Source organism: Melitaea cinxia, chromosome Z (assembly GCF_905220565.1).
Source record: "Melitaea cinxia chromosome Z, ilMelCinx1.1, whole genome shotgun sequence".
Taxonomy (NCBI): Eukaryota; Metazoa; Arthropoda; class Insecta; order Lepidoptera; family Nymphalidae; genus Melitaea; species Melitaea cinxia.
In genome coordinates this window covers 4,988,194-4,999,235 of record NC_059424.1, presented here as the reverse complement: position 1 = coordinate 4,999,235, position 11,042 = coordinate 4,988,194, and the positions used below count along the sequence as shown (strand labels likewise).

The 11,042-nt window shown below is 31.2% G+C and overlaps 1 protein-coding gene across 1 annotated transcript; it reads right to left on the bottom strand.

The window, feature by feature from the left end:
* Positions 1 to 1,920: 1,920 nt before the first annotated feature.
* Positions 1,921 to 9,749, bottom strand: LOC123668520 (very low-density lipoprotein receptor-like). The gene is made up of 7 exons (XM_045602255.1): positions 9,598 to 9,749; positions 8,510 to 8,682; positions 6,110 to 6,247; positions 5,749 to 5,970; positions 5,444 to 5,530; positions 4,529 to 4,639; positions 1,921 to 1,958 (listed from the first exon to the last, which is right to left on the bottom strand). The coding sequence occupies exons 1-7, from the start codon at positions 9,732 to 9,734 to the stop codon at positions 1,921 to 1,923; spliced, it is 906 nt and encodes a 301-aa protein (XP_045458211.1). The 5' UTR covers positions 9,735 to 9,749.
* Between the last annotated feature and the right edge of the window lie 1,293 nt (positions 9,750 to 11,042).

The following is an 11,042-nucleotide window of genomic DNA, read 5'->3' as shown; positions in this document are numbered from 1 at the left end:
CCAATTCGGCTAAGTTATTTTTTGTTTGTTCCTTCAGGCCCACGTAAGGTTTTAATATTTAAAAAAAATTGAAAAAAAAAAGAATTATTATTGACTTTTGACAGAACGAAGTCTGACAGGGCAGCTATTATAGAATAAGAGATTTATTTAATAGTTATTATGATTTATTTCATTATTATTATCGAATTATTAGGAATCAGAAAAATACGTAATGCGTATACGTAATATAAAAAAATGTAATTATTTTTATAGTATTTTATTTTTTGTTAGTGTCAAAGTTCATATACTGTTATATATTTAAACGTATCACCTTGTCGACGCGTGACATCTTCTAACCTCCGCCGATAAACTAATTTAAATAACTATTAATCTTACATACTTTACATGTTTTTCTGAGTCATTTGACACAAATTAACTATAGAACATGTAAACATGCACTAAAATACTTTTTTATTTTTTAACAATTTACTTTATTTAAATTTGAACTGTATATTTCGCTTGCAAGTGGACCTTAGTAAATATAATGATTGATTTTCTTTTGTTTTTTGATATATACGTTCCATTTTATATTTTTTATTTTTTTTATATTTGGAAATGATGATACCTCTTATAATACCACAAATTATCTTCAAATTTTAAAGTAGAGCAATTTATTTAACAGAAACTGCGGTTATTTCGATAAAATCGTAGTTAATGTATAGGTTAGTACATAATGTGTGTATGTCTGAACTAAACCGTTGTACGGTGACTTATCAGATAAGTAGCACTGTTAGGACTGTCCCGTTGTTAAAATACGGAATAATTCATGACATGCCGAAAGCATTAAAGAGACGAGAACGTTGATAATAAAAAAAAAAAAAAACAAAAAAAAACTACCATAAAGATAACCTCAGGTGTTCAACTCATAAGCTTTAATTTACATTTTATGTGTGTGTGTGAGTGAAATCAATTATTTAGTTAAATATCACAATTTAATGAAGTGACCGAAAAGTTTACAATAATTTATATATTCGTGTTTTTACTGTTAGTACAAGGTTGGTGTGATATTTTTTTAAGTCGATCAATTTCGATTTTTTTTTTATTCGTCATAAAAAAATGTAGCAATGGTCAATTAGTCTATAATATATTATACAAAATCGCGAGATTACGCATGTAACAAAAAAAGGTATTCAAGTGTTGCGGTAAATCTGTTTGGTACAATTAGAGATTAGTTCGTATCACTGAAATTATTTAAAAATGGCTTGAGAAGAACCTAAGGGACGACTGTTCCATGAAGCGTGATCGAGAAGCTCTGCAAGCAGTCTGGTAGATCTAGCGCACTAAGGGTGAATCATAAACGTCGTATAAGAAGTCTTAAATTCTTGTAATATAATCATTATACACCATTTTAACCCTTCTTTGTAAATATTATCAATTTTGGCCCCTGGGCAACTGCTATTATTTTATAATTGCGAAACATTAAACTATAAAAAACTATACATTGTAGCCATCAAGATTTACAATCTATTTGTAACTTAATGTAAGGAACTATATTAGTTATTACTAGTTGTGCCCGCGACTTCGCCCTCGTGGATTTTAACAAAATAGTTGTTGTTCAGTTCGCAGAGTTATAAAATAAAATAAAAATCTAAAATAAAAGTAGCTTAAGTTACTTCTTATTACAAAAAGCGGTAATTTTAATATTACAAACAGACACTCCAATTTTATTTATTTCTATAGATATTGTCTCCGATATAAGCTTTGAGAATCATACTCACAACGGAGCAGGATAATGTAATAATGTAATTTATAAAATTTACATTTGAGTATCAAATGTCTTTGTCTATTTACGTCTCAAGCACCGTAGTTATATTTCGATGTTCTCATTCCGTTAAGCAGCATATTGAAAATTTCAATTGCTACCTTAATTTATTATAATTACTATACTCCAATATCTTTCTCAGGGAACACTCGACATCCTAAACAAGACAATGATCTTATTTATTATCAGTAGGGTGAATATAATTTATTTTAATTATTGTAATTACTATATAATAACGTTGTGCTATTACTATCATAGTTCAATTAACTTTCTTTTATTGAAGAGAGATACTAAATCAATAGAATAAAAATATACGTTATACAATTATGTTTTATAATAAATAGATAAAAATATATACAAAAAAAAAATGATATCGTCCGCGCTTTCTTTGTGTTGCTCATTGTATATGAACCAAATTATGTAATTACGATTACTGCTGTCACTATAATTATTTATCCAGTAATCCACTACTAGACAGTGTATGAAGAATGAGGTAAATTACAACAGATTCTAAGTTAGACCTCACGACACTTAGATCCACAGTTGTAAAAACAGAATTAAAATTAAAGCTTAACAATTCTTTTTTTGAAAATCTCTCATATACAAAAAAAAACGACCAGTAACAATTTTATTATATGTATTAATAAAATATAATAACTATTCAGTGTATATATGTATTTAAAAATTGTTTCTTAGGTCCCGCAAAAGGTCCAGTGTTGCTATATTGACAAAATTAACATTTCTTTCGTCACGTATCAAGATCTATTTTAAGTGTTAAATACTTTATATAATAACGTCTAATTTATTTATTTACAACTAGAGAGGTAACTAAGACGTAAAATTATTTTATCAACGGAATTAAAGTTAAATCTTTAATATATTTGGATAAAACAGAACTTTAAAAGACTTATTACTTTTTAAAATTAAAGTATCGTTACAAGTTCTCGATGGTTGATCAGTTCCGTATTTCTTAATAGGCGATTACATTGATGCATGTGGAACGTTTCATATCAAAATTACGATCCTTATACTAATATATAGATACTACAGAAACGTTTAACGAATGTACCACTTAAAATCGATTGAGCGTGTGTAATCTATGCCAGATTTACTTTTAAATTTTTGTAATAGAGCTATTGAAGAAATATTGATAGATAAAAAAAAAAAAATACTCAAGAAAAGGATTTGATTTCTTTTCGTTGCGTTAATATTTATAACTCATCGGTCGTTCGAAAGATGTATTTTTGACGGATAACTTTTTTTTCGTGTATTTGACACACACGCATCAATCAAATTGAGCATAGATTATAGAGTTATAGATTAATATTGTATTCACTGAATGTCAAACAAAAAAAAAATTCGACTTCATGAGTACTAATATGGATTATAAATTCGAAGATTTTTTAAAATTACCTTAAGCGTGGTCATTAAGGAAACATAATAATTATTTTGCATGATTAGATTCGAAAGTAATCCTGTGAAAACAAAACACTAAACAAATCAGGGCGTCAAATTAAGCTTATGTCCCTTTTCCTTCAGAAGTGAATATGAGTATGTCTACGATTAGCAATTGCTATTGTTTAAAGATTGTTGTGTTACAAGGCTATCAATATTAAATTATACATACTGGCATTATTAAATAGTACTATATATATTTGTATATCTATATATTTTTAAAATAAACATACTCTTCACCTACATGGAAAAAAGGCCTCTGCCCTAGTATTGGAACGTTACGGGCTGATTCAAATAACACAAATTTTAAGACTGACTGGAAAAAACATTGCTATTTCTAAATACAAACCTCAAAGTTAGAGATCATCTTATATTATAAGAAACAGATATTCTCATTGATACAACGTGATTCATAACGTACATATTTAATACATATTTAGAAAAATTCTAATTGCTTTGCTAGAAACTGAAAGACGTTATCTAAACAATCACACGTTCACGAACTTTAACTCTAAATTTTGATTCTTATAGAAAACAATGGACTAGAATATACTTTATTGCACACCACTTTGAAGGGGTTTACATCGAACAGTCATTTAAACATATCGGTACGAATGTACACAGGCTCATAATCATTTTTAAGGAAAGATTTTCCAAACATTATAATAACAATCTAAAGATAGCCTTGTAACAGTCAATTTTTAAGTTGTAGAATATACTAAAAATTAAATGAAGTAGCTAAATTTTTATTATTTTTAATTTTTTTTAAATTACACATGTCCAAAAAATTATTGAGTATCTTCTCGAAAATACTTGTCAGCAAAAACAACATTCAGAATAAATAATTAACAGAAATAATCAAAATTGCTTCTCTACTTGATTAGAATTTATTTTGAAATTGTTTGATATATATACATCGTCACTCTGTCTACTATAAAATTTGTTGTAAACTACTAAAACATGGTTTTAAATTTCGTTTTGACTAGATATAACTATATACGAAATATATTATGCCAAATTATAACAAAATTGACAGCTCCATCTGACATCCCAACTATTCTTAGTAAAACGCCATTTGACGTTTAGTAATTTGAAGTACATTAGGTATATTGACAAAAAAATTTACCAAATTTCATAGAAGTTGAGTCGCGAAACCATCAAATATCAACGCCAGTTATATTATATTAAGTATCAGTATTTTAACTATTTACAAGATATATATGTAATAACATTGTATGAACACTATTTTTTATTATTATTACTGCTACTTACCAGGACAGCCTTCTTCGTCAGAACCGTCATCGCATTCCTGGAATCCATTACAACGAGCACTGCTACTGATACACCTCGTCTCATCGCAGCGTAGCTCACCAGCAGGGCAGTCTGTTGGCAAAATATTACTTTAAAAAATACTTCAAAAAAAGATAGACATTCTCAACTTGACTGTATTTTCTTATGTGTGCTATCTCCTAAATTTTAATGGATGTACCGATTTCACGGAAATATATTATTTGAGAAGACCATAATACTGCTCTCACACAGTGTTGTGTCCTGTGATTAGTAAGGGAGCCAGAGTTCCTCGGAAGGGATAGGGCCAGCAACGTACATGTAATGTCCCTGGTGTTGCAGGCATCCATAAACTACTTTACCCGCTAACCAACATGCGGACTCGCAAACTTGTTTGACATTCCTTGGATATAAACAAAATAAATTGATTTTCAGACAGACAATGGGCACACCCTTACCCTTATACCCGTAAAGGCTATGTACACTCCTTAAAATTCTAGCATATCGACACTTCTCTTTAAACGCAATATTGGTATTTTCGTCTCACATTTTCACACTTCTAATCATCTTCAACAGCAATTTAGTTCCAAAATCTTTAATCTATAAACTATACGTACCAACAACACAATACAAAACAACAAATGATAAATACCAAAAATAAAACTCATGATAGTTCACTCAGTTGGTCCTACATACCTACAAATATATTTAAGTAATTTAAAAAATCTATGTTAAGGGATAGTAATTATAAATTTAAAAACATAATGGATAGAACTAAAAATCTACTTAATTGTATTGATTAAGTGTTAATAGAGATCCTTTATCTATTTTAAGTTTTCTACTATTTGCCTTTACTCTATACTTTTCATCATTTATATTTGTAATATATGACATGCTCACTAGTATCTTGTCGCTGATCTTCATCAGGATTGTCCGTTGCTGTTTCTGTTGTTTCGCCGATTATAAGTGAATCATCTGGGATCACACCTTTAGCAAAATAAAAAAAAAACTAAATCAAAAACAAAATAAAGAAAATGAAACTTTAACATCCAGCTTCAGTATTCTGAATCCCAAAAGCAAAAATGTTGAGACTCCTGTTGTTTATAGTAACGTTAGAACAGTCTATTGTATTGTTTAATTGCATTCATCTAAGTATTCGTAGACTCAACTAATATCTCTCGTTGAAGCCGTTTGAATGTACTTACCAGATGGCGATTCACTAGGCTGGTAGCTTTCACGTCGTTCACTTACGGGTGCCTCTACTGGTTTGTACGTAGTGGTTGTGAAAAACGGTACTATTAAACTGTCATCTTCATTATTCTGATCATCAGTCTGATCGTCATTATCCTGATCAACGTTATTTATATTTTCATTATCTATGTTTTCATCTACTTGATTCTGATCATCAGTATTATCAAGTTTTTCGTCTAGAGAAATAAAAAAAAAACATATTAAAAAAAATAGAAAACAAAAAATATCGTTATTCACTTACACGAGTAGTATAAAATAAATTAAATAAACTAGTGGAAAAATAAAAGTAATGTAAAAAATAAAAAATAAAACTACCGAAGGGGCAGTCAACTTCATCGGAACCATCAGAGCAGTCGTTATTTCCATTGCAGCGCATAGAAGCAGGCAGACATCTACCGTCATCGGCGCATCTGATCTCATCAACGAAACACGCATCCGACGGACTGTTAAATCCTACAGCCAAGATTTAAAATAAATTAAAAAACAAAATTAAAAATAACGAAGAAATAAATCTAAGCACAAATAAATATACAAATATATAATTTAGATATAATAGCTTAGGTACTTAGCAGTACCTAACCAAATTGATTTACATATAAGAACAAACTTATTGGTAACTTTTATAAAAAAGTTACATAATGATATAAGAGTTGTGTGCCAAAAAATTGTGTTAAAAATTAAAATTAAAGAATATATATATTATATACATATACACATATACTTTATTTTACACCACAAATATATTACAAACAAAGTATAAAGATAGTTACAGACAGTGAAATACAATGGGCGGACTTATGGCTAATTAGCCATTTCATCCAGACAGCCCATACCCATATATTATATATATATATATATATATATAATACTGAAAAAATAAAATAAAATGGGTAATTTGGGTTGTTTGGAAGAAATGCCTAGATAGCCATAAGGCCATCATTGTGCTTCACAGTCTGTAACTGTCTTTAATATGTTTAATGTTTAAAATTTAGTTGTGGTGTACAATAAAATAAAAGTAAATAAATAAAAATGACCGAAAAGTAAGACAAAATAATAAAACAACACTATATTGGACAATATTAATTAGTTTGTAGTTTGATCAATCGGTTATACCGTTTCGAGACTGAATTTTAAAACAAAATTAATATAAAGTGACTAATTCCGTTTTTGGTGTAAAGTTTTTTCTTTATTTGAAACCCGGAAAAGTATAAAGTAAATAGCAGAAGCATCATAATTATTTTCCTTATATACTTTCTAAGAAATATTAATATACATAGGTAAGTGTTACTTTGTTTTTATTAATGCGTTATTCATACGTAATCTTTGTTGGATAATTGACAAAGAATGTATCACAATTAACGACCTTAAAAACTAATATTAAGAGCAAGTTTCACCGGTTGTGGAAAGTTTATCCTGTACATACGTTACTAATAGACTTAGGGAGTGGCAGAAGAGGCCATTAAGACATCATCATCATCATAATCATCAGTTCAGCCTATCGCAGTCCACTGCTGGACACAGGCCTCACCAAGTTCGCGCCAGATATCTCAGTTTTCCGCAATACTGATCCAGCCCACACCGGCAATTTTACGTAGATGTCGGTCCAACAGGCCGGAGGACGTCCCACACTGTGTTTGCCAAGACGCGGTCTCCACTCCAGGACCCGTCTGCTCCAACGGCCGTCGGTCCTGCGACACAGATGACCAGCCCACTGCCACTGAAATTTGCTCAATTCTGTGGGCTATGTCGGTTAATTTCGTTCTCTCGCGTATAGTCTCATTTTTAATCCTATCTTTGAGAGAAACCCCAAGCATAGCCCGTTCCATTGCACGTTGAGTGACCTTAAACTTGTGGACCAGTCCCTTCGTCAATGTCCACGTCTCGGCTCCGTATTTTAATACAGGAAGGACGCATTGCTCGAAGACTTTTGTCTTCAAGCATTGCGGAATCTTCGAAGTTAAGACTCGACGAAGCCTGCCAAATGCCGCGTAGCCCAACTAAATCCTCCAATCGGCCTCCTTCTCGAAGTTGTTGCGGTCTAGTTGGATGATATGACCTAGGTAAATATAATCCTGAATAGCCTCGAGAAGTTTACCATCGACCGACACCGGCCTCGGTATGACTTGGTTGTTAAACATAACTTTCGTTTTGTCCAAGTTCATACCGAGACCGACCCGTCAGGAGGACTCGTTTAGGCCGGCCAGCTTTTGGTTTAGCTCATCCAACGTCTCAATCATTATGACCTGCTTCTTCTCCATTATTAAACTACAATTTTAATTCATATTTGAGAATATAAATCTAATAGAATTCGATGGTGAAAAATAAAAATGTTGCATAAAGTTTTATCTGCTGGACTCCGCAATCCCTCTAATAGTGTTATTTACCACCGGTAAAACAGGCCCTTACGAAAATTAATATACATTTAATTACTTTTAATTAGTAGTAGCAAAGATAGTCTTTACGACAAAGCAATGATAAGTAACAACATGTCTGGTCCTGTATATTTACAATGTTATTGTCATATTAAAAAGACATGACACAAAATACGTTACGTTATTTAAAATAAATAATAATATAATCTATTCCAACAGAATTTACCACAATCCAAGTCTTTTAGTAGGTACCGCTACAACTAAGAACATCCACTACCCATCAATATCTTAAAGACTATTAGTTATTGGTATTATTAGTTAAAAGTCAGTTAGCCATTCAAACCTGGATCAATAACAGCCGAGGTGAAGTCCTCGTCATTGACAGCCGCAGTTCCCAGGGTTCGTTTATTTCTGATGTAATCTCGTAATATTTTTGCAATTCTGTCTGTATCTTCAGTACCTGTCGTTACTATGTCTAGAGTGACCTTGCAAGAGAATTCGTCAGTGGGCCGTGATCTGTAAGATATTATAATAAACGGTTTTTATTTAGTTTAAAACATCTGTATATATAAAATTTTAGTGTCTCTTTGTAATATTAAAATAACTGCTTTTTTCTAAATGCATATGGATAAATAACATTTTTTTTTAATTTTTGTCCGTCTTTCTGTCTGTTTGTTCCGGCTAATCTCTGAAGCGGCTGGACCGATTTTGACGGGACTTTCACTGGCAGATAGCTGATGTAATGAAGAGTAATTTATAATTATAATATAATGGATTATCTTATGCAATAATAAAAAATAAAACTTACTCAAATCAAATTTAAAATTTTGCATATCTAATACCGATAATATCTAAAACATGTTCTTTGACAACAAATAATTATCTGATAGAAAGTAGGTAGTTTCATAGATCGCACGCAGATCCTGTTAACTGAGAAAATTATAGGAAAGTAGAAAATAGATTGTTCTTGTACTCGGTATTAGGTGTTAACTGATATAACAGATAAACGTAATCTGATCAACTTTAAACCTTATTTCATAACTTTTATAACACCAGCATTTGTCGAGACTGGAAAAAACAGGAAATTTTTGCTCATTATCTGCAGTATTTCAAAAAAAACTTCATCTCAACCAATTGGAGATCAAATCCAATATATACTATTCTCAAGTAATATAGTACAGTATTGACTATCACCATAAGTTTACCGCCAGATGGATTCTACACTTGTTTCCATCCTAGCAGCAAAAAAATTGAGTATGGTTAAGTCCTTTGATCTAGTCCTCTTAGTCTTACTCACTTTCGGCGCAAAGTAAACCTTGTCTTATTTTTTTCCAAAAAAAAAATCCAAATTGATTCTTCTAATAAAATATTCGTCTAGCACTTGAAAAGTAGTCGTAGTATACATTAAAAAAAAAAAAATTATCCACTCACTGTATTCTCACGAGACTGGCTCTATGTGTTCCTGGCAGATCTCTGAACACTAAGTTGACAGCCTCCGCCAGAGACTTGGAGAAATTTTGGAACTCGGCCGAGTCTCTGTTGGAGTACTGCGACTGGTAAGGTTCCATCACGACAAAAGTCACTCGAAGAGTTTCTGTAAAGTCAAACGGATTCAAGGTTTATTAAAATTCCTTACATACTTTTGTAGTAACATTTATATCCATTGGTGTCTACGCTCTTTCATCGGAGGTTTTGGGGCTGTGAAGTCGTTGATAGTTATGTTTACTCCCTAAGCGTAATACATTTACTGTTGTAATATTTTTACGGTTTAATCAGTACTTAGATGTTATATACAGTTCAGGCCAGCTACCTAACATATGTGAATGTAAACGAATTTATTCTAGTCCAAAATTATATATAGAGAATACTAAAAATACGATATATTAACTATACCATCCAACACAGTGGCATTGATACAAGCATCAAGTTTAATATGTGTAAATTAATAGAACATTAAGAGTGAAGCACGTTAATTAAATAACAATTTTAGAATTTGTAAACCGAATTCGGTACATGACAGCTGAAAAGTTATCGTAAAATGTAAATATCAAAATTATTTAAATAAACTACACTATTATATTTTTAGGACGATATCTCCAATATTAATTTGTATCAAATTAAATCAGAAGAGTGTGAATCTAACTTAATGATATTTTAGTAACATTTGCCAAATATTATTACACGATTGCCAATACAGTTGTCAAAATGCTGAATAATTTCAAGACTTAAAAACTTATCTAAGAGTTAACCATTTATCAATTATCAACGAAATATTGAAAATTAAGGAACATCTTTAGGGTGGAAAAGGTGTCATAGCACTGCCAATTAATAATTTTAAAGGTTATTAATATTTTCTTAACCATAATTGTTTGCATAAAAATCTTAAAATAAATAATCAATACTGTATCGATATAAACTGTATCGATTCATAACTGATGAGGAATCCTTGGTATGAAAGTAGAACCTTCATGCCTTTACAAGTATTTTAGTTAGTATTAACGTACAAGTATGGTGTGAAGGTAGGTCACATAATGTAATAATCTTCCTCAAAATTTAGAGGTCAATACCTCAACCTTAAAGAGACTTACTGCTACCAAGTAGTCAAGTAGTGATCTGTTCCTGTGGTGAGTAAGTAGCAAGAGGCCCTCGAGAGGGAAGTTGATAGGGTCAGTAACGCGATTGCTATTGGTGTTGTAGGTGTCTATAGGCTGGCTACGCTATCTGTTCACAATCAGGTGAACTGTATGCTTGTTTGCCATCTTTATATTATGAAAAAGTCGATGTTAAGAAGATACTTACTTTCTTTCAGGTCGGAGGTTTCAACCTTCTCAGGCTGCCCTGATCCGTCCAGTTCGTTCTCTTCGTCGTTTCGATCA

Bases quoted from the DNA above. Each gene is read 5' to 3' on its own strand.
- LOC123668520 (XM_045602255.1), bottom strand. From the start codon at position 9,734: ATGGAACCTTACCAGTCGCAGTACTCCAACAGAGACTCGGCCGAGTTC. The intron at 8,683-9,597 runs GTGAGTGGATAA...AATATCTTACAG, and splicing joins GCCAGTCTCGTGAGAATACA to ATCACGGCCCACTGACGAAT. The intron at 4,640-5,443 runs GTGAGCATGTCA...TTTTGCCAACAG, and splicing joins AGATCAGCGACAAGATACTA to ACTGCCCTGCTGGTGAGCTA.